Consider the following 23188-nt stretch of genomic DNA (forward strand, 5'->3'; position numbering starts at 1 on the left):
CAGCGCGCAGGCTGCATCCTAATATAGAAGAAACGTTTGCCTTCTGTTTTTTTCCTGCCTTGGCCAAGTTCTCCCTCTTAAAAGGAACTGACGTGAAAAGCTTTGAAAATGTTTAACATGGTTTTGCTGCAGTGCCACCTACTGTCTCACTGAACATACTGCAATAGGAACAACACATTTCAAGGAATAAATGTGAACTGGTTTTGGACAGGATTGCACATACTATTAATACCATTACTTTTTATTTGAAATATTTAGATGTATTTAAAGTCATGTTTCTCAGAATAGAGAAACCAGTATGTTGATAGTTTAGATAAAAATTACAAACTCACTGTCTCATAAAGAATAGCGACAGCCCTTTGTGAATCATTATTTAAAGAAAAGACAAAGTTTAATGCCACACCAAAAGAGGACAGATTTTTTTGTGTGTGACCAAGGTGAAATTAAGAATGAGGTTAGTTTTTGGTTTGCTGTCCTCTCTAAGAGGACCAAAGGATGTACTTTGTACTTGACTAAAATATCCTCTATTTGTGATGATTTCTTCTGGCTGGATAATTATGAAAAACTTGAGTCGTGCTTCAGGAAGAGAACTCTTTTTGTTGCCAAGCTTGGGACAGAATGGAGACTGAGCTGTAAAATAACCTGGAATTTTGTCATGAAAGGAAACGTAATTTCCTTTTGACCACTGCAACTGTATTTCAGGTGCCTTATAAACCCATGAAGATGCACTTTGTGAGCATGACATTAGAATAAAAGAATTAATCATGTTCAGGAAGAGTTAAAGAGGACATCTTCTGTGGACATCTTGCTTTTTAGACTACTGTCAGCTGCCCAGCCTTTGGACCAAACAACAGAGATGTTCAGTCTGAATGGAAGACATGCTGAAACTATTGTAAGAGTGGTGATACAAACAGAGTTCATCGCAAGGACATGATCATCAGCATCTCACATCTAAAAAGATTCAAATCCAGTCATTTGCCTTGCAGCCTGATTTCCCCATCCAAGCATGGAGACTGGACACTTTTGAATGAAGAAAATTTGAATTTAGCCTTAACATGCAGAGCAAGAGAGCCTTTCACTTCAATTCACATGACTGGATTTGGGTCCGCTTTGTTTTTTCTTACTCATTTTTCATCTTTTCCTTGACGTAAGAGTCAATAACATCCTTTCTGAATCCAGATCCACCAGCACAGGTGCCCCGCAGGTTTGTGCTAGTTCCCCAGTTCTTTTTACACTATACACAAATGAATGCACAAACAGCCAGCCAGGGAACTTTGTTTTTAAATTTTCAGACAACACAGCTATCCTTTGCTCACTGCACAAAGACACAAGCCCATCAGCCTATTTCTGTGAAATAAAAAACTCTGTGCAGTGATGTGATGTCAACTATCTCATTTTTAATGTCAACAAAACTAAGAAGATGGTTCTGGAGCCTAGATCAGTGGGGGGGTCATAGTCCTGTGGTCATACGTGATTCACACATCAATCTGTTCTGGTGATAAAAGTATCTCAGCGTGGACTTGGACAACACCTTCAGTTAGAAAGCTCATGCTGAATATTTGTGCTCTTCATCTGTACTATGTACTGACATGAAAAAGCAAACTGAAAACAAACCAGCATTTTTCATTGGGTTGATTTTTTGGGTTGATTTTATTTTAACTACTCCACCTTCTAAGTGTTTCTGCCCGCTTATAGTTGTGATTTTTTTAATCTTTAATTATGCTACTTGGTCTTGTCTTATTTGCATGAACATTTTGACAAGTAAAAAAAACTGAGATTTCACTTCAGGCTGAAGAAGGAAAAATAACCAAAAGCTGTTTAAATAAAAAGAGATGATGAGGGGTGTGAGGAGGAGAGGCATGACGGAAGAAAAACATTAGAAGGTTGGACATGCTGAACCTTTTAGAACTGATGGACGTGTTCTCTCTTTTCCCATATATAACCACAAACAAGAAATACAGAAAATACATTTAGAAGAAGCTGAGGTGGACACAACATTTGCATTTGCAAATTTGTGTGTATGCAGCTTTACTAGTCCTCTGTGCCAGTGTTTATAAGTTTGGGGTTTTTTTTCCAAATTTTCAAATACATTAATTGTCAAATGTCTTAATTTCAGTATTTGGAGTTAAAGCATAGGATCATGGAAGTTTTTTTATACATTGTCAAATAACCACCACAGCTGATGAGAATGTATCTGACATGACTCAGGCAGAAATTATGTTCATGGATGTGGTAATGTATTAAAGTTTTATTCATGTAACATTTAGTCTCATTCGCCATCCTGACTTTCTGATGTATCACAGAAGTTAAAGCAACTAGCTTTGGTCTAATAGAAATGTGTGGTGGTGTCTGTATCTGCAGAGACCCTGCACTCTGCCTTTATTTCTCATTACTTTTCTGTGCTCAGGACATTTTACCAACCCAAATTGTTGGTATTTGTCGACCTGGGAATGAGACACAACTATTTTTGTGGTGCATTTATGAACAGCTTGGATAAATCCTACTGATTCGACAATTGAGATAGACATCACCTGATGTGAGACAGCATTGTGAAAGTTTGGAAAAAAGCTTCTTCCAGCTAGTATCTAAAGAAAAGTTTAAATGACAGCAATAATACAATAATTTGCTAGCATGACTGACATCAAAATAACACTGGAGGGGTGTGGGGAGGTGATACTGAGCAGTTGGATCTGGTGAGGTGTGTCTACGTGGGAGCGGCCAGGTATGTAGTTGCTATAAGAGCAGAGTGACCAGGCTAATGAGGGCTCTGCAAACAGAAGTGAAGACAGGACCGGTCATGGGGAACAAGAAAATCCCTGCACTCACGCTCTCCTTCCTGCTAATGGCTGCTCTTTGCTTGGATGCATTCAAGATATACTGGAATTTAAAAACTTCATTTAAGAAGATGAGCTGGACAGAGGCGAGACTGTACTGCCAGAGGGTATACGTTGACATGGTGACTTTGGAGATGGTGGACAAACCCTGGGTGTCCCAGTGGTTGATGACAAATGATCTAAGTCAAGTCTGGATTGGTCTGGTCAGAGATCCTGAGAATGACTCAGTCTGGAAGAGGATAAATCTAAAGTGAGTAACCTGCTTGAAATGATCTATATGCTGATTTCAATATCTTGAAATATAAACATGATAAATAAAGTTAGCAATCTCCAGATGTTATTTATTGGTTTGTTTCAGGACTGGAGAAGGCATCTCAGGAGACGACGTCTCACAGAACATCAGATGGGCCACTGGAGAGCAGAGCCGAGAGTGTGCAGTTGTGTCTCAAGAGGATCTGATATGGGAAGAGTGTTCAAGAGAATATGGGTTCTACTGCTCTGAGGGGGACAGTCTTCAATATTATGAAATTGACGCTAACTGGTACAACGCCTCTCTCTACTGTAAGCATCATTTTGGTAAAATAGCCACCATCACTGAAACAAACAAAGATGAATTCGACAAACAAGGCTGGATTGGGCTATACAGAGAGGCTGGTGGTACCTGGACGTGGACTGGAGACTTGCCATCTGAGTACAGAAACTTCTCATCAGATGAGACACCCACCTGTGCCACTTATAATTCTGTCACTGAAAAGTGCCAAAGCCATTCATGCTCCAGAGAGTTTCCGCCTGTCTGTTTTGATGACAACCTGTTGGTGGTGAAAGAGAACAAGACTTGGGAGGATGCCCTGAAACACTGCTTGGACATGGAAACCCCCTGTGTTTACTCAGGGGGGCCGTGCAAGTACCGCCACGACCTCCTGAGCCTGACCTACCTGTCTGACTATGAATATGTCAGAGACAGGATCTACAGAGCCACGACTGACGAGGTTTGAAAATGGGGGGGAGGGTTTACACTAAACACTGTCTTGAAATGGATGAAGTTACTAGAAAGATTTGGTTGATATTGTGCTAATGTGTATGTGACCATTTTTGTTGCATGTTGCAAGCAGGTCAACAAACAAGCGATGTTGCCTTCTCTCATAGTTTATTTCTGAGGTATGCAGAAATAAAACTATAAAGTGTTTCTCAATTTAAAAAAAAACAATGGGCCTCATTGTCCAATATATTTGTAGGGTTTTTTCTTTAAGTTGTTCTTAAGAAAGTCTGAGTTTTACTCAGATTCATGAAGGTAATTAAACCACAGAATTGTTCATATCTGTGTTCTTATAACGATGAATGCCATTGCCTTTGTAAGTGCCAGTTCTTTCTAATTTGCACAGGAAAACACCCCACCATTGTCCAAATAAGAGTATTAGACTGCAGGGATGTGCCAACACACAGAACTCACACAGACACACACAGTAGACAAGAATCCCAAATGAAAATCTAAAGATGGTGGAGCTCTCTCAGAAGTTTTACATTTGATCTAAAAGCTGCAAAACCATGAAACCGACACATTTAAACGTCAGTGTGTAAAACCTGGAATCAGGTGACCATTTTAGTGAAGAAATATCAACATGTCCATTTGTTTAAAAAGTGTTACTTCAGTGCTTAGTTTCTACATAAAATGCAAACATTTTTTGCTTATAGACCAATATAGTTTCTGTCTTCTGATCAATTGTACGTATTATTTACATTATACATATATTATATACACATATACAAATCACACAGTAAATAATACTTTGTAAAATATTGAAAATAATTATTACAAATATTACAAATGTTAAAAATATTTTTGGAATTTAAATTCTATGATTAAGTGTAAGTATATCAGGACTCAAATATGCATAAGTGTGCTTTTGAGTGTTCATAGATTCTGTTCTTAGCTAAGAACAAATCTGACAAAAGAAAACATTGGTGAATGCCAGAATCTTCGTGAAAACCGCGTAAATGGATTTAAAGAAGAAATTCCTTCTTGAGAGCAGTCAGTTAATGAGGCCCAATAAGATTAGAAGAAAAAAAAAAATAAAAACAGATATTGTTTTAATCTTATTTCTTATCTTGTTAATCTCAAATATCTGTAATTTTACATTATAAGTAACTGCCTTTTTTACTTTGAGTCTCAGTGCACTGGGTATGAAGAAATTGTTGCACATTTCTTTTAATCTGTTTATGATAAATGCATGCCTTATTTGAATTTTAGAGCAAGTATATTGAAAAAGGTATCCTTTCAAGTAATCTATTTTTAAAGACAACTATTTCAGAATGCCACCCATTTTAAGTTTAAGTTTAACATTTTGTATATTAAATACTATATTCTGTTATTCTCCAACCCTGTAAACGTGCCATTCAAATTTGGTCCTTCCAGCCTGGCTGAACAAATGAGAGGGGGCTCATAACAGGAAGCAGAGGAGAGAGATGGAGAGAGCGACGTGACCATTAGTTGCTTTGGACATTTTTATTGAGTCCTCACACTCTGTGTGCTGTTATTGGCCGGGGGCTACACACCACTGCCCCTAAAGGCTGACAACCCAAAAACATCCCAAATACAGAAAAATAGAGAGAAAATAAGTAAATGTGTGCAGGGTCTCTGGAGATACAGACACCACCACACACTTCTAGTTGGTCATAAGAGATGACTGAGAGAGAAGAGAATGAAGGTCACTCTCAAAGCTTCATCAGACTATAGCTGCCTCATTTAGGTGAGCATAAGGAGAATGGCAGAGAGAATTCAGACATAAAACACTCAAAGTTTGCCTTGTGATTCTCAGGTTTGGATGGGCCTGCGCTTCCTCGGGGGGGCGTGGCACTGGGTGACTGGACAGAGACTGAAAGATGAGGGGATGCTGCCAAACTGTCCGCCCCAGTGGAAACACTGTGGGACCCTGTCCAAGTACGACACCAACAACTGGATCATCAGGGACTGCTCAGAAAGAAGAAACTTCATCTGCTACAGAACTAGAATATTGCTAGCATTAGCTAATAACACAGAGACAGAGACAGACCAAAACACAGACAGACCGGAAGACAAAGATAAAAGCGTACCGAAAAAATATGGGCAAGCATAAATTTTAAATCTTTTCAAGCCTCTATTATTGAAGCATGCTTTGTCTGTAGATTGGCAGACTGAGCTCTATCTATTATACAGCATTATATTCTATATTAACAATGCGTTGTAATATTTTTGTTTAAGATTTTCTGAATATAGAAGATTAAATTTTCTGAAACGTACTGTCTATTTCTTGGCCGATTTTACCAAAAACAATGAGAAAGAATATAAAGAATATAAATATAGGAATATAAGAATATAAATATGACTGGAGTGAGGATGTCATTTGACTCTCATCAGAAAGAAATGTTTTGTGGTTAAAAAAAAACTTTTTCTTTGTGTTCTTTGTGACATTTCACATATTATTATGCTTGTGTGGTCTGAACTGTAGTAATTTAAATAGGCAAGACATGCAACAGAAAGAACAGACTCTTAGTTCACTTAAGTTGGGTTAAACTGGGTGCTTTTTGTTGTTCTTTGTATTTTTTAAATTCATTGTTTATTGTTGTGCACCAAAACACCAAAGCTAATTCCTTGTATGTGAAAACTTACTAAGCAGTAAACGTGATTCTGATTCTGCTCATGTATTATTGAACATTCGAGTTCTTTTTTCTGTTCTAAATGTGCATACAATTTAAATAAATTGATACTGCAGAAATTATGGCAACAAAAATGAGATGAATGCAAACTGTCACATCTTACTGTGACCATTAAGGACTGGCTATCATTCATATGTGTTTTTGAAGCGCGGGTGAATAATAGCCAGTTTTTGTTTTGGTTTGTCACTATTCCTACTTTATGACTGTCAGAGTTATAAAGCTTATCATCAGACATTTGAGACATTTCAGTTTGGCAACCACCTGAAAGTAATTCAGTTTAAAGAGACATTTCACCCATCCACATTGAATTTTCTTTCTACCTGTAGTCCTATTTATCTATCTAGATTTTTTGGCATGAGTTGCTGAGTTTTGGACATATTGGCCATGGAGATGTTTGTCTTCTCTATAATGGAACTAGATGGAACTCAGTTTGTGTGTTTGTGTTCCAAAAATAAATAAATAAATACATCTGACAGCTGCCCAGCTTTTGGACCAAACAACAGAGACGTTCAGTCTGAATGGAAGACATGCTGAAACTAGTGTAAGAGTGGTGACACAAACAGAGGTCATCGCAAGAACATGATCATCATTTCACGACTAAAAAGATTCAATCTAAATGGAATGGGACCTTAATTAGTGTCATTAGTAACACCTGTGTTTACTCTACTGTTTCATATCTATATATCATATCAAAGCTCTATTCTTTAATGTCCATGTTTGGCTTCTTGTTTTTGGGGGTTTTCTGACAACATACTATGAAGCTTGGATGTCGGAGCACCCTGAATGCACCACAGACGGTGGTTTTAAAAATGGTATCCAGTGTAATGCTAATAATTCTGTGACACTTAATCCAACACACGGTGCTTATCACGCGTCCACGAAGACAAAGTTATGAAGTAAATAATTAAAATAATTCAATTAAGTTCGTTACTGTGTTATTTGACACAGCTGAGAGATTCCTGTGGAACACATAGTAAAGTTCCCACTGGTGACATTGTCGGAGGTATTTAGATGTTGAACCAAGCTGACTTCCGTTTGTCATTCAACGAGAAAAAACCGACAGCCTACCGCTTCTCAGCTCTTCAAACACAGTAAGTGTAGGGACTGAAAGGCTCTGTTTTACTGGTTCTACCATGTTGTTTAAAGTCTAACTCAAGGAACGGTAACTTTATGATAAAACTCGACAAAGATTTAATTATCCTCAAGTCGTGTTAGCCAGATGACAGCAGCGTGTCTACACCAGTGACGGGATTGTAGCTTAGCAGGCTAATGTACACATCATTCATTTCCTTAATGACATTACGTTATAGCTCTGTAAGTGGATTGACAACGACAAGTGCTAGACATTTTACTTGAAAATCCTGTTAATCAGACTGTTAGCTGGTTACATTGGTTTACATTAGAGCTGCACAATTAATCACAATATTATCGAAATCGTAGTATGGCCAAGAGCAGTATCCAAAGCTCAGGAAAAGGAACAAAGTGTACGAAAACATCATTATTATGAGGTACTGTTGTGCTGCAGAGATGTCCTGCCCTGATAATCTTGTGTCCAGATGAAAGAAAACATGTTTGTTGATTGAGACCCCAACAAATATCACATCATCATTTTTTTTCAGTAAAAACGAGAATTGCAATGCAAAAATGATCATGCCCTGTAATTATATCCTAATCGTAATTTCAGTAAAAAATGGTACATGGGGCGATGTAACATTATCCAAAACTTTTAATGACTATCCAATAAAGTACAGTTGTTACTGAGGAGACATTGACATATAAAATCAAGAATTAAACGAGTAATGAATATATTAGCATACAAAATAAGTGTCATACACGTTCTTAAAAAAATTAAGCAATCACAGAAAATCAACCAGAATGAACAATTTAACTTAAGGAAAGTTTAATGCATTTTCTGTTTTTAGCATCTCAAGTGTGCAGGTTTTCTGCTTTTCTTTTTTAAATCATTGTAAGTTGAATATTTTCGGTTTTGGGGGACGTTGATGGACATAAGATGTTTCAGGGAGTCATCTTGACCTCTGAAGACTTGACAGGGACATTTTTGTGAGACAAAATGGGTTGGTATTAAAAATGAGCTTAAAATGTGGCCTTTTGCTTTAGTAGTATTTGAAGTGTCGTCTGCTTTATCTCTCTTTCTCACCAAGGAGCTGAATTCTGTGACCAGACATCATGACGCTGTTTCACTTTGGGAACTGCTTTGCCCTGGCATATTTCCCCTATTTTATAACCTATAAGTGCAGTGGCCTGTAAGTGTCTGTCTGAATCGGGGATCTGTAACGTGGGCGGGGAATGCTGCATGTCTAGATAATCTACGATATCAGTCCAGTCATGGTCAATGTAGTGTAGATGGTGTAAATGATTCAAAGTAAAATATTGTTTTTACCACATTTGGAAATTACCATCATGGCTATTTTATATCATTATTACAGGGTTTTGTGTGTATTCCTGTGCTGTAGCAACATATGCTCAGAGAATAAGGAGTCTGTTAATAAGCTGCTTAGTAATGTCAGAGGTTTGGGAAGGGGTCCACATAATCTTCTTAGACCAGTGTAGTGTGCTTTTGAATTTGGCTATACTTTTGCTCAACAACACTTTTTTTTTTTTTTTTGTCACTGTTATGCTCAAGTCTTAAATTGGTGCGTCCCAAATTGCCAGATTATTATTGCACTACCTCATCATATTTTGCACTCTTATTTTACAGTCCTACCATTTTACTCTGTTTATGTTCAATCTTTAGTTCAGAGTACAATGCCTTCTGGAGATGTGTCCAGGCTGGAGCAACCTACCTATTTGTCCAACTCTGCAAGGTGGGTGAACTTATAAAATTATATTTCATCAGTGCCTGAAATTATAAAGTAAAAAAAAAACAAAACAAAACAAGAGATATTGCAGGAAAAGGCACAAGCTATGATGTCATGACCATTGTTGTGTTTCAGATGTGTGTAAACAGGCTTTGGTTATCTTTTGGTGTTTCAGATGCTGTTCCTCGCTACGTTTTTCCCCACATGGGAAGGAGGAGCTGGAGTTTATGACTTTGTAGGGGTGAGTGTTGAAAGTCCATCATAGTACCATCATCTGGAAAGACTTGTCAGCTTTTGTTTACTATTACTCAAGTGCATAAAGACACTTTAACTTTACTTTAACTTTTAATTATGTTGTAAATTTTGATTGCAAAGTGAAAATAATCTGTGTTTATATTGGTTTCCTATGAGCCTCGCTTTCACCATGCAAATCTGTGTGCCACTAGGCACGATTTTCCCCAGAAAATTGTCTCCATTATAAACTAAATTAATTAACAAATTCATGCTTTTTCTCCTTATGTTTTCTTTTAACAAGTCTCCCCCTCCACCTCAATCAACCACTGTTGGTGTGATGTAAAAACCTTACTCATATTGTATTTTAGTGGTGCACATCATTACAAAAGTTTATGCCTGTTCCCAAATTCAGTCCAAAGTTGTATCAATTTCAGGGTACTTCTTGGCGAACATGTTTCTTCCTCTCTTACCTCCAAAGTGGTGTTGATCATTTCGTCACAGAGCCAGGCTCTGATTCTGAGGAAGCAGTAAGTGATTCAGTGTTGTATCAAAGAGTGTTGCCTTGTAAGACGGTGTTTCCTGTAGCAGCGCCCTCTGTCGCTGAGGTTCAGGTTACCGTTAGGTGTATCAGAGTAAGGTAGATTTCAACACAACTGTTCAGTTGTCTTTTTAGCAGCAACACAACAATAATGCCATTTGAAAAAGCTAAGGGGCTGAAAAGTTGTCTGTTTTCACTTTAATACCAGTTTGCCCAGGAGGCTGTAATTAGAGATGCACCGATTTCAATTCTCTTATCCAGTTCCGATTTCTGATTTTTTTTTTTTTTTTTTTTTTTAAGGTGGACCTGCCGATTCTGATTTTGGCTGATTCCGATTTTCAGTCTTTCTAAGAACTGTAGTTGACAGCATTCACAAACATTTTTTCAACTTTTCTAGTAAACAATTAAATTGGATGATCATAATAAGACATTGGCAATTAAATATCCATTAAATACGATTTAAATTTTCTCCCAAGTTCTCCAGGTTACAGCCAGGCCTTATTATAGTTTTATATTAAGATTACAAATAGGGGGAACACAATCTCGTGAAATCATGAAATCTTGCAGGATTTCACGGGACACGATTTCACATGATCTCCTGTGGAAGCAGATGTAAACTGTAAGACTGACACGGTACAACAGTTTGCTGTAGTAAAACTTTGCCTTGAGACAAACGGTGCATCCCTTGCTATAATGTGTGTGTTTGTTTTCCAGGAATTTATGAAGGCAACAGTGGACCTGGCAGATCTGTTGGGACTCCATCTTGTGATGTCTCGCAATGCTGGCAAAGGAGAGTACAAGATCATGGTGGCCGCCATGGGCTGGGCAACGGCAGAACTTGTGATGTCCAGGTAAGTAGTAACACTGTTCCTTCAGAAGAAACAACAGCTTTACTTTGTCGAGTTATTGTACATATGTAAACACTGAACCTGACTGTTTGTGTCCTGTTGTGGCTCTCCAGATGTCTTCCTCTGTGGGTGGGAGCCAGAGGGATTGAGTTTGACTGGAAATACATCCAGATGAGCTTCGACTCCAACATCAGTTTGGTGAGTAGCTATTGTCTTACGCAACTATTCTACTCTGTCTGCTGCGATCTGACTGACATCATCTGTTGTCTTTTCTCTCATTCACCCATCTCACTTCCTTCCACTGTATTTTCATTGTATTTCAGTTTCAAATTTTGAAATGACACACCCACCCACATCGCTGACAGCAAAAATCTAAACAAGAAAAGATTACAATCAAATAATAGGTTCTTGTCTGTGTTTGGATAAACATTTTTTTCATGTTTCATTCTCAGTGTACTTTCTGTCTGTAGATCTAGTATATTGCCATTGTGAGTGTGTAAAGAAAAGAAAACTCAAACCAGTAATTATTTTTGTTTATAGGTGCATTATATTGCCATGGCAGCAGTGGTGTGGATGTTCACACGATATGACCTTCCTAAGAGCTTCAGGCTTCCTGTTACTGTGCTGCTGGCTCTCTGTGTCTATAAGGCCTTCTTAATGGAGTAAGTCTGACTTTACACACACTCATATCCTCAACACAAAGGTACTGCGTAGACAGCTTTAGACATATTACACGTGATATACAGAAAGACTGAATAAACTAGTTTCTGTCTTCAGGCATATGACATTTGCTATTATTGTTGAAAGAAGACGGTGTTAATTAGTGAGCTGTAGAGGTGTTGCAGGACAGCATTTGTTAAATCTCAGCAGAGACACGTTTTCTGCCTCTTTTCAGTCTGAATGCTAAACTATCCCAACCAATGAATTTTCTTGCATAAACTTACTTCTTATCTGTGGCTCTGACGGATGGTTTCAGCAGTGTCTATGCACTGTAACTAACGTTGTGTTTCTCTCTGTTGCATCTTCAGGTTGTTCGTCCACGTCTTCCTGTTGGGCAGTTGGACAGTGCTGTTGGTAAAAGCTGTGCTGACTGGTGCCATCTCCCTCTGCTCACTGTTTCTCTTTGTCACTCTGGTCCACAGCAACTAAGTCAAACTCAGCACCCTGGGATAAGCCTTCAGCAGCCTTCAGCAGCCTTCAGCTGTCTTTCTGGTCCAGATTGGATCGGGAGGCTTCGCACCAAAGACTACTGAAAAATGCTTGTTGATATTGGGTAGTTGGACTGATCTGATGTACAAAACAGGCTAACATACAAGCTACAATCTGGTAATCTAACCAGTTCTTCTAGTTTGTTTTGATTGTCTTGAACCATCAATGAAGAACATGCACTCAGGGTGAATCTGTTTGTGTTCACTCCACCAGTTAAACCTGCAGGATGAGTTGTGACATCAGGGAGCGTCTGTATAAGATTGGCTTGTGTTGGTTTTGTTAAAGGGTGAATTTTGTATCAGTACGACCACAAATTAATTGTGACTTTATTCATAACATAATTCTTTTTTATGTGTTGCTTAATGAGCCAGCGTAAATAGTACAGTGAATTTGTAACAGAAGAATGACAGTGGTAGTTCCTCGGATAGTTCATTATGTTGCCACATATCAGTATATTTATATACAAGTAAATATTACACTTAGTTAAAACATAACTGTAGCAAGATTTTTTCTAATTATTGGAGAAATTGTATTAAAGATTTAACTGAAAAAGAACTGAATGCAGCCCACAGTATGAAAACACTGAGGTCCCCTCAGCATTATGACTACATTGTGTTGATTTGTAACAATCTGTGACTTTGACATTAAAGTGATATGTCTTTTTGTCTTATTCAGGGTTCCTGTGGATCCTTAAAAACTCTTAAAAGGTCTTAAAATAAATTCAAGGTCATAAATTGTCTTTTATTACTCTAGGTTTGATGTAAGTATTTGTAGATGTTGGTTTTAAGGCTGATAGTAATTTTTTTACACACAGTAGCCCACCATAAAACTTCCAGCAGCCTGTATTTGTTTGATTCGCTTGTTATAAGACATTGAGACGGCACCATTAATAGAGGTTTTATTTTACTTTAGCTAGCCACAGATTTTGGCCTGAGTATCTTCCTTTATCCTTTATGGTTGCTAGGTAACAAGGGAAGATTAAAGTTTAATCACAGACGGTTTGTCACCAACAGAAAACTGAATAAGGTGTAAATTGTTACACAAGACTTTTATGTGCGTCACCATGGGGGTGACAGCCGTTGATTCTCACGAGATTTAAAAAACACCAGCAGTACACAGAGACAGCTTGTGGGGTTAGTCTAACACCTGGTTTGTTTGCACGTAGCACATCTTCAATTTCCATCTGAAACAAGGTCTGTGGATTATCCTGAATAACCGAGTCATGATTTCTAGAAAGAGACATTGCTGTTGAGTTTTTCAAATGTATCTTTTTGGCACTTTGTGCACCATAAGCCGAGTGCCTACTTGCATTATATTGGAAAGAAAGCAGACATCTCAATCGCTGATATCTCCAAAACTCAGCAGCTTACACTGAAGCCATCTAGATGAATGGACAGCAGTACAGGTAAGAAGAAAAATATATATTTCTGGCTTTGATGTGAACTGTCCCTTTAAACTATATTTTTTGAGACATGAAAAAAGTATTCAGAAGCACTATATTTGACCTTAGAAATTGTGCAAGAATGATGTCATCTTGTTTGGTTGCCATGAATTCACATATTCACAGTCATATTTAAGAAAAATTTAACTTCTCTTAAAATCTTAAAGGCTAATTTAAAGCTGATTTTCTGTTTCTTACAGCAATGAGAGTTCAATAATCTAATCTCAGGTCAGCTAAAGGCAGGAATCAGGAATATCCTGTTTTTTGTTTTTGTCTACACATCTGCACTTTGTAATGGAAATTCTTAATAGCAGAGAAGAATTTCACAAAGACAGCTGTCTTTTTAACAGTTCATTGCAATATTGTGTGTTTAATTTTGCAAATGGACCTCTGCTTGTCAGGTGGAGAGATGACCCTGTTCATGGAAGTTCAAAGTTAGCAGTTGTTAAATTGATATACAGTTGTTAGGCCTCCATATGCTCCATATATGAGTAAGAGCACAAGGTTGAGTCTCATACAGCTTCTGTCTTGATAACATTAATAAATTACCAAGTTTCTCCAATATTCCCACAAAACAACCTCTCCCTTTAGAGGCACCATTGTTTCTAATGTTTCACTCTTACTTACAGCGATAGTTCACCGAAAAATGAAATTTCACTCAATATCTACTCACCCCTGTGCTGATGTGAGGATGGGTGAAGATCTCCAGTTCACAAAACAAAAAAGTGTTGCATTGCTTTAATGATCTAGACAAATGTAATACTTCTATTGCAATAATCATACTCTAAACAGATTTTCAACTATTATGCACATCTCATGATCCCTTTTGTTACATTTATGATACCCTGGTAAGCAATAAAGTGCACTCGAGTAGAAGTTACACGTACTGACTTCACATGAGGTGGGGTCTTTTGGCCTTTGGTGTTGTCAGTTTTTTGAGGGTATAACTAGAAAATGCCAAGGCAACAAAGCCATCAAATACAACAGTGATTTTAATAATGAATTGAACTTACAGAATAAAGATGATTTTCATTTTATTCATTCATTTAGTCATTTTGTTCTATATACTATTATTTACTATCTCGAAATAATGTTGGTACTTCAAAATATTCAGTTAGTATCTCAGTCATTATTTTGAAAAGGTTTCATATTTCGAGAGTCCTTATTTCTGAGATACTAACCAATTTTTGAGAAAGTTTCTCATTTTAAGAGTGCACGCAGAGAGATATTATGCAGATCTGTCTGTCACTGTTAACACAGACTTGTCGAGTAGCATCAGGCTTCATGATCAAAGAAAGTTTATATCAAGTCAGCAGTTCTGTCTTTATTTGCACCTTTCTTGAGCTCAACCATATGAGCATTTTGTCTCTTGCTCTCTCTGCCACAAATCTGCATCACATTAAAAAAAAAACAGTTTTCCAGTAGTTCAGAGGAGCAACTTACACAGAAAGTCATTCAAATTGCATGGCTCCCCATAACAACTGTGGCCCGGTCTTGAGTTAATTTCTCATTTCTTTAGTTCTCATTCTTTTCCCACACTTCTATGATTACACTGTTACAAAGAGACACTGAAACCTTGAGACACACAGAAAGAAGAGGAGAAGCACCTGAACACACCGGACTGGTCTCCTGAGACAAAGGGAGGGAATGAAAACACTTAATAGGAGGGAAAAGACAAGACTTTGGTTTCAACAGTGCCTTTGTCGTCTGATGTGTGATAAGTGAGTATGACAGAGACAAAGTGAACAGGGTAAAAAGTGCAGGAACAGCCAACAGTACAAGTACAAGTAATTTCCATTGATCATCACAATGAGATGGAAATGTGATTTTTGCAAAAAAAATAAAAAATAAAAAATTTGCCTCTTGCATTCAAGCAGAAATGCTTGATGACATTAAACTAGACATTTTAGTATGGTTTCTCATTCCACAAAATGTCTACAAGAAAGAGAGATTACAATTTAAGACTGAGATTGAGTCAAATTCCTAACAGAGGGGAGTGCTGCCAAATACTTTATTTGAGAAGGAATTTAAATTAAATTCAAGTCATATGTAGTGAATAAAACTAGTTACATTCCAGAGGTTTTGAACCAAACACAGGGCTACTTTTATCAGCTTAGTAGGGCTGCTGATTTGGATTTGACTGTTCAATATGAATATTTGACCATTTGTTCCCATTTTCATATAAACTATCAAGCAGTGCTTTATTGAACCAAACTGATCAGAAAAAATAACACTTGAACATTTATCAGCATTGCTAGAAGTACCTAAACATTTGATGTTTTATTTTGGCCTCTCTATCCTCTCTATTAAAATGGAGGGGGCTGGGTGTATGACTTATACTACATGCTCTCATGTTGTCCATTTCTTTTATATGTCAACACTCCAGACAGCTGCCTACTACAACGCGTCCTTGGTGTCTGCTCCTGTCTGTGTATGCGTCCATCTGGGAGTATAATCCAGGCTTCACTCAGACCCACCCTGGGCACAGCTGGGTCCACAGCTGCCTGTATCAGCTGTCGCAGACACCTTCACTGAGCGGACAGGACGACTTGACGTAACTTGGTGGAATGATTTTACCCTAGAGAGCAGCATGCAAGTGAGAAGTCACTCTGTAGCTACTTACACAGACGTACACTACACACTGTCTGATTTAAAAAAAAAATCTGACTGTTCAATTTGTGGAATTTCAGTCGACTAAAGGATCTCTGACTGATGATTAAAATCTTCAACTGTCGGAGGGCTGCTCTAAAAGCTTTTGAATCATCTCAGAAATTTTATCGCTCATTCTTGAGACTTGTATTCTGAGGGGGTTTTGTGTTTTTCTCTTCAAATATGCTTTAATCATTTTGTAGGATTGAACTCTTGGCTATTAAACCTTGTAACAGGTCAACCTCCTAGTGAGACCATCTTTTACGAAATGTAGATCAGTAGATTGGATTTTCCATCTGAAGGAGCTTACATCTTATAGTGTTGACATGTTATGGTTGAGACACATCTAATAGCGATATTATTCAATGCATTTCTTAAATAATAGAGAGCTAATCAGTGCTTAAATAGTATTCCTGCCTTTGTTAAACCAGGAAGTGTGACAGGAGAGCTTAAGGTACAGCTAAACTTTTGTATGCCTGATTAAATCATGTTTTTGTACACATCTGATGGAAGTGACCTGGGAAACTCGGGACACTAAACTAACTAACTCTAAAGGGCCAACATGTTCATTAAAAAAAAATAAATTATAAAACAAAGATGATTATATTTGCACATTTTGACACTTATGGTTATCAGTGAATATTGTTAGTTTTATATTTTGAAGGGAACACATTTTTTAATAGTTTAGTTAAACAAACATTTCATGAATTATATATGTTTCATGCGTATATAAGTCCTTAAGGAATAAATATTAAGCAGAAAATTGGAATTAGAGTGTTGGTATTAATAATTTGTAAAGGTGTTTCTATATGACATAATTTGTCCCAGTTCTCAAGAATGGGAGACATTAATACCACACCAGTTTGTGAGAATTTCCTCTATCAGATGGGGACAAAAAGGGCCATCAAAATGAAAACTATTCATAAATTAAATGATTTGTATGTGCTGGGGGTCTGCTCTGCTGATTTATTCTTCCATCTCTTCACACAACACTTCTCCTCTGTTATTTGACGTTGTGTTTCCCTCCGTCGCGTTAGTTTAGCTCACTCTGCCTGCATTTTCTGCTTCTCTTTTGCTCCTCGCTCGGCTGGGGCCTCTGGACTCCAACAAAGCTCTCATTATTGGAATGCTACAGTGGGCTTTGCTGTTACCTAATTCACATACACACTTATGCACTGTTGCCACTTGCATGTTGTTGCTGAAGAAAAGTGCACTTGCTTGTTAAAGACAGAGAGGGCTGCAGTAGTGACACACTGACATGACATTGTGACTTCCAGTGACAATTGGATGGGTGTGTTTTTTAGGATGAGGGTGGTAAAAACCATGGCCCAGGCAGGTTAATGCACACTTACAGCACTGTAGGCTTGAATACCACCCCTTTCTGCTAGAGTGGCATGAGCTCAAGTAAAAGGGACTGTATAACAGGAGAAACTCAAGGCAGCACCTCAGAAGAAGAGAGAGACAGAGAGGGACTACAGTCTCCAGAGCTTTAAGCCCCTGAACCAGGCACAATCATCATGGTCTCCTGCGAGTTCATTCAGTACCGTGGCATCAACCTGCCCCCTGTGGCTCACACCATGGAGAGCCTGGAGTATGCCCAAAACTTCTCTGTGGAAGACACCGATGTGTTTGCTGTGACTTACCCCAAGTCAGGTACAATTTATTAATTCTCATATCTGTTATTGTCTCTTTTTAGCTATACCAATAGTGCCTCAGGGATAAAGCATGTTATATGTGTATCTGTCCACATTGTTTCCACATACAGGCAGCATTTGTTGTAAATTCCCTTTCCTAAATAATAAACAGCATCAGTGGCAATGTTTTTGTGCCTTAAACAGATGCTGTTAATCAGGTGCATAGAGTACCAAAAACATGCGTTTTTTAGCATTAACATACAACATAACATATTAGGGGACTGTGTAGCCTGCCTGTATATTTGGTATTGTGATGTCATTCTTTTATTTTGGGTGGAACTTATCGATGTGTACTAAACAAACAGGTTCTAGTTTTAGGTGTGTGTCAGTTACCAAATGCCGATATCATTACTGATCAAGAGCAAGTAGTGTGCTACTTTCAGGATACTCTCCGAAATTTGGAATTACAAAAATCGTATTGTTTGATTTAAAATGATTATTAAGCAGACAGTTCGTTTGGCTCAGATATAATCAAAACGAAACGGACGCCTACTAATTAGCCATTCATTAAAGAAATGCGGCAAAACTTGAGTATCTGTGTTTCAGTAGCAAACAAGTCTTATTTAGTATTTTGTAGAAGCCTACAAAAGCACCGAAATAACGCAAAACGATAAAATATAATAATATGTGAGATCATTTTGAAAACACAATATTGGGGCACGCGAATATTAGTATTTTATTTGGTCTTTTCTGCACGCTTAAGTGTTTATCTCATTTTTCCTACATGACTTGAACGCAGCAGTGGAGACACGTCTCGCCGTGATTTGACGACGCTCTGAAATCCTCGCATTATGTTGTTTTGTGAAGAGATGTACTTAATGTATGAAGGACTTATGCTTCCCAGAGAGACTCACTCGTTAGAGAGCTTAAAATTTGTGCAGGAATTCACGTTTAAAGACGACGACGTCGTAGCTGTCACTTATCCGAAGTCAGGTCAGTGTTTTCTGTCAGGAAACCATATACGTATATATGTGGGCAGGACACAACTTGTTTAGTTTAACTTACCGAATTATCAAGATAAGAAATGCCACAATTAAGATTATTTTTGGCATCATTTGCGGAAGGCATTTTGTTATTGTTACAGTACATTTAGACATTTTGAAACAGTAAACATTATTGACACAGCAGCAGTGGCGGACTCAGGTTGTGTGAGGTTCAAGGGCAAAAAATAAAAAACAGGACAGTGGGGCAACAGTGCACAGGAAGTTGTGATGCATTTGTGGTGAAACAGCTCCAAACCCTGGTTAAGAAAAAGAAAAAAAAAGTTTTAGTGGCTCACATTGAAAGTTTGTGTAAAGGAATTTTTCTTATAAACACATTAGACAAGATAGAACATAGTGGCTGAAAACATGTGAAAACACTGAGAACCATGTAGAACTGAACTCTGTCTAAGTGACTGTAGACTGTTGTTTACAATTTCTGTGTTAAGGATTTTTTGAGTGGGCCTGAGAACAGAACAGTATGAATATAAATAAAGCTTTTTCCCCTATTGCAAAATGATCAAGTGTGCAGCCAGACCTCTCCCCAGTACTTAAAACACAGCTGCTCCACAATGACCATCCTCCCTCTTGCTTGGCAAATGTATAGCATGTGCCCTAAGTAAATTTAAGTAAAGCAGGGTAAAAGAAGGGTTTTGGTTTTCAACTTTAATCTCCCCTGATCAGTATTTCTAATACTGAAGCAAGTTACACCTGAGTATTGGGGAGGGTATGTTTTCCAGACTTCCTCATAATGTTCCAAGCTCTGAGATAGGGTATGACAAGTCAAAATGTTGTTAAACTGGATTAGACTGTAATGCATCAGGCCTGGGGGACCCAGTGTGTGTGTGTATGTGTGTGGTGGTGGGGGGGGGGGAATTTGGCTTCAAGAAGGCACAACCATATTTTGACATAATTCTAGTAGTTTTGGAAATACATTCAGACTTATACAGATTTGCACATAAAAACTGGACTATTGGCCTTGGTGGGGCTCTGTGTTCCCAGAGACCTCTTCTAGTTTCCAAATGGCTTAAGGATATTTTTTGAACAAAGTATCATCTTACTGTTGTGTTGATTTTGCCAGACTGCAACTGTGGTTTAGTTTGTGTGTTTGCTCAGAGCAGAAACATCCACATATTACAATCAGCTCAGACAGAAAAACTAAAGACTTAGAACTGTTTCCATGGGGTATAACCTTGTTAGGGAAACACTAGCACATAGTGTTGTGTGGCCCATGAGCGTGATGTCTGCTCGAAATGGAATGTGCTCTTTTGTTCATTCATTGATTTACTTTCCATACCTCCTTATTCCCATTCAGGGCCATGGTGACTGTGGTTCTGCAGTGTTTTGGAGACTATGTAGCCTGAGGAGAAAAGCCATCCTGCCATTTCAATATTTTGGGCAGTACATATAACCCTCGATTTCCAAAAGACTGGGAAGCCATGAAAAATGGAAATGAAAGGAACAGAATTAATTTCAGTTCAATTCAACTGCAAATCCTTTTCTCTGGATTCTCTGAATCTTTAAATGATTCCGGATGACATCAATATCTTTGAATCATCGTATCATAGAATAACGGCATGTCATGTCATGTCATATTATTTGTTACTGTTCTTTTCTGCAGGTACAATCTGGATGCAGGAAATCCTTCCACTGGTGCTGAATGGTGGAGACCTGACACCAATCCAAACCATTCCTAACTGGGATAGGGTCCCCTGGCTGGAGGAGAGCAGACTAGCACTGGTTGTGGATCAGTTGACTTCTCCGCGGGCGCTGGTCACTCATTTTCCTTACCACATTATGCCCCCCTCCTTCCACGCCTCCAAAGCCAAGGTAAACAGCTTGTGAGATATTCCTGTGTGAATGTCTCTTTTGTGCAGCTATTTCATCAGCAGCCAGGGGCTTTTTTTATTTTGGCAATATCTGTGGTTGAGGAGCACTTGATTTTGTGACAACCAAATTGGATTTTCTATTGATGATTATTTGCCTGTAACTACCATAGGTAATCTATGTCATGAGGAACCCTCTGGATGTCATGGTGTCTTCATACTACTTCCACCAGATGGCTGGATTCCTCCAGGATCCAGGAACATTTGATGAGTTCCTGGACAAATTCCTGGAGGGCAAAGGTCAGAGATCTCATCCCACATAGAGTTTACTCTGAGAAATGTATGGAATTCAGCAGCAGATGGTTCACCATTTTGGTGTGTTACTATGTGAACAGGTTTTGGATGTTGATAGCTTGTGAAAGACATAGTCATCTTTCTAATATAGCTGTGGTCCAATGTCCAATGTGTTGTCTGCAGTGCTGTTTGGTAAATGGACGGACCACGTGAAGAGCTGGAGACACACAGAGCTGGGAGATAGAATAATGTACATCACTTACGAAGAAATGGTTCAGGTAAAACCCCTTAATCCAGGAATACTCAATTTACTTTTTCTGGGAGCCCCCTTTGCACAATGCCAGAAAACCAGGATCGGGTAAAAAACAAACATTAATGTCACACATCAAAGTCTTTATTGTCGAATTAACTGGCATATGAACTAAATTACAGACAGATGAATCAGATATTTTACTTCATTTAATACCTGCTTTGGTTAAGAGTTTATACAACATTAAACATCGCTGAAAACTATCATTATACGAACACTTAAATGTTGGAATGATTCATAAAAATAAACTGCTCTACCAGGGAAAGATTAAATAGCATATTTAAGCTTTTTTAATATAAAATACACATTTATGGGATCAGAATTATCCTCTTTTCATCACTTTAAGAGTTTGCTGACGCTATCATGAGGGGCTGAACTGTTTGAGAACCATTGCCATAGACCAAACCGCTGTCTGGAAATTGCTCTTTTGTCTATGCAGCAAACCCAAAATCCAACAGTGTTCAGGTTGTAAAATGTAAAACAGCCCAGTGCACAACTGTTGTAGTTAGAGGCACTGAACAGAAGAAAATAGACCTGAGGAATTGCTACCTATCGCATGTCTAAAAGTGTGACGAATGAAAACCACAGCATAAACACCTCCTGTGCAGTTGAGTTGTAAATAATCCACTGTAATGCAATGCCACTTAAATGTGACACCATCAAGAGTTTCACAATGGGCCTTCATCATAGTAATCACGTACAAAGTTCTACATTTGACAATGTCCATCATGAAATAAAGGCACACACCATATGTCCGTGTACCCCTCTTTCAGGACCTTCCTGCAGCTCTCAGGAACATGTCAGTTTTCCTGGGCACTAATCTGAGTCAGGAAGTCATCCAGAAGATAGCAGAGCACTGCTCCTTTAAGACCATGAAGGTCAACAACATGTCCAACTTCAGCCTTGTCCCTAAGGTACTGATGGACAGTGACAAATCTCCATTTCTCAGGAAAGGTGAGGCTCCGTGTGTCCAGTATCAGTTTCTCTGCTTGTGACAGTTTGATGTGAATTGCATTGGAAAGGTCAAATGGCTGAAGTCGATCAAGTCAGTTTCGTATTGACTGGGTTATTGTGAGGGAAATGTAATGAGATATCACATTAGAGATTTGTTGTAGTCATGTGACCATCTTAATGTGTGTTTTTTCGTAGGTGTTTCGGGAGACTGGAAAAACCATTTCAGCTCAGAGCAGCTGGCCAAGTTCATGTCAGTCATTCGCAAAGAGCTGGAGAACGAGAGCTTCCCTCTGCCTTGGAACATGGATTGAACAACAGCTGGAGAAGAGAACAAAGACAGAGAAGGAAAGAGCTGTAGAAATAAAGGAATATCAAGCATGTAGGAATATGATGCAAAATTCTCTGTTACTTGTGTTTTTAATATTAGTCATAAGTTTAAAGGCTTTTCAGTGACTAAAATGTGGGGTTTTAAAGTTTTTTTTTTAACTTTTATTAAGCTATCTTGGTGTTTTACATATCCACTCAGTTTACATATTGATTCAGTTGTTTTAATGTATGTTTGTACTCTTAACTTTTACTAGACTATTGCTGTATTTTAACAATCTGTTCATGTTTTTATTGAGTGATTAAAATTTTTATTATTATTGTTGTGTTTCAATTTTTGATCTACTATTACTGAACAAAGTTGATATACATTCCTTCAATATTTCAGTTGCATTACTTGTTGCATACTTGCTTTGCTGTTTAAAGGGACAGTCAACACTTTTTGAGGTAGGGTTGTGTGAAGTACTTACATAGCAGCAAGAGGTGTGTTAGCCACACAAAAAAGGCCAGCCTAAAGAAATCAAGTGTAGGCTATATTAAC

At 38.1% G+C, this 23188-nt stretch overlaps 3 protein-coding genes across 4 annotated transcripts; all 3 read left to right on the top strand.

The window, feature by feature from the left end:
- The first annotated feature begins 2086 nt into the window (after positions 1-2086).
- LOC146321158 (macrophage mannose receptor 1-like) lies at positions 2087-6507 on the top strand. Its single transcript, XM_084725631.1, has 3 exons — positions 2087-3084; positions 3193-3823; positions 5651-6507. The coding sequence occupies exons 1-3, from the start codon at positions 2759-2761 to the stop codon at positions 5945-5947; spliced, it is 1254 nt and encodes a 417-aa protein (XP_084581757.1). The 5' UTR covers positions 2087-2758; the 3' UTR covers positions 5948-6507.
- Positions 6508-7485: 978 nt separating this feature from the next.
- tmem147 (transmembrane protein 147) lies at positions 7486-12190 on the top strand. Its single transcript, XM_084726197.1, has 8 exons — positions 7486-7618; positions 8690-8791; positions 9283-9352; positions 9522-9587; positions 10833-10969; positions 11080-11164; positions 11507-11628; positions 11995-12190. The coding sequence occupies exons 2-8, from the start codon at positions 8715-8717 to the stop codon at positions 12113-12115; spliced, it is 678 nt and encodes a 225-aa protein (XP_084582323.1). The 5' UTR covers positions 7486-7618; positions 8690-8714; the 3' UTR covers positions 12116-12190.
- A 5322-nt stretch (positions 12191-17512) lies between these two features.
- sult2st3 (sulfotransferase family 2, cytosolic sulfotransferase 3) lies at positions 17513-22969 on the top strand. 2 transcript variants are annotated; one of them, XM_084726199.1, is made up of 6 exons: positions 17513-17918; positions 20561-20769; positions 20939-21065; positions 21243-21337; positions 22143-22323; positions 22519-22969. In XM_084726199.1, the coding sequence occupies exons 1-6, from the start codon at positions 17783-17785 to the stop codon at positions 22632-22634; spliced, it is 864 nt and encodes a 287-aa protein (XP_084582325.1). In that variant the 5' UTR covers positions 17513-17782; the 3' UTR covers positions 22635-22969. The 2 variants fall into 2 exon arrangements, with proteins under 2 accessions (XP_084582325.1, XP_084582324.1); XM_084726198.1 differs by lacking the exon at positions 17513-17918 and adding an exon at positions 18688-18892.
- The last annotated feature ends 219 nt before the right edge of the window (positions 22970-23188 follow it).

This window comes from Lutjanus erythropterus, chromosome 9 (assembly GCF_056507025.1).
Source record: "Lutjanus erythropterus isolate fLutEry1 chromosome 9, fLutEry1.hap2, whole genome shotgun sequence".
Lineage (NCBI taxonomy): Eukaryota > Metazoa > Chordata > Actinopteri > Lutjaniformes > Lutjanidae > Lutjanus > Lutjanus erythropterus.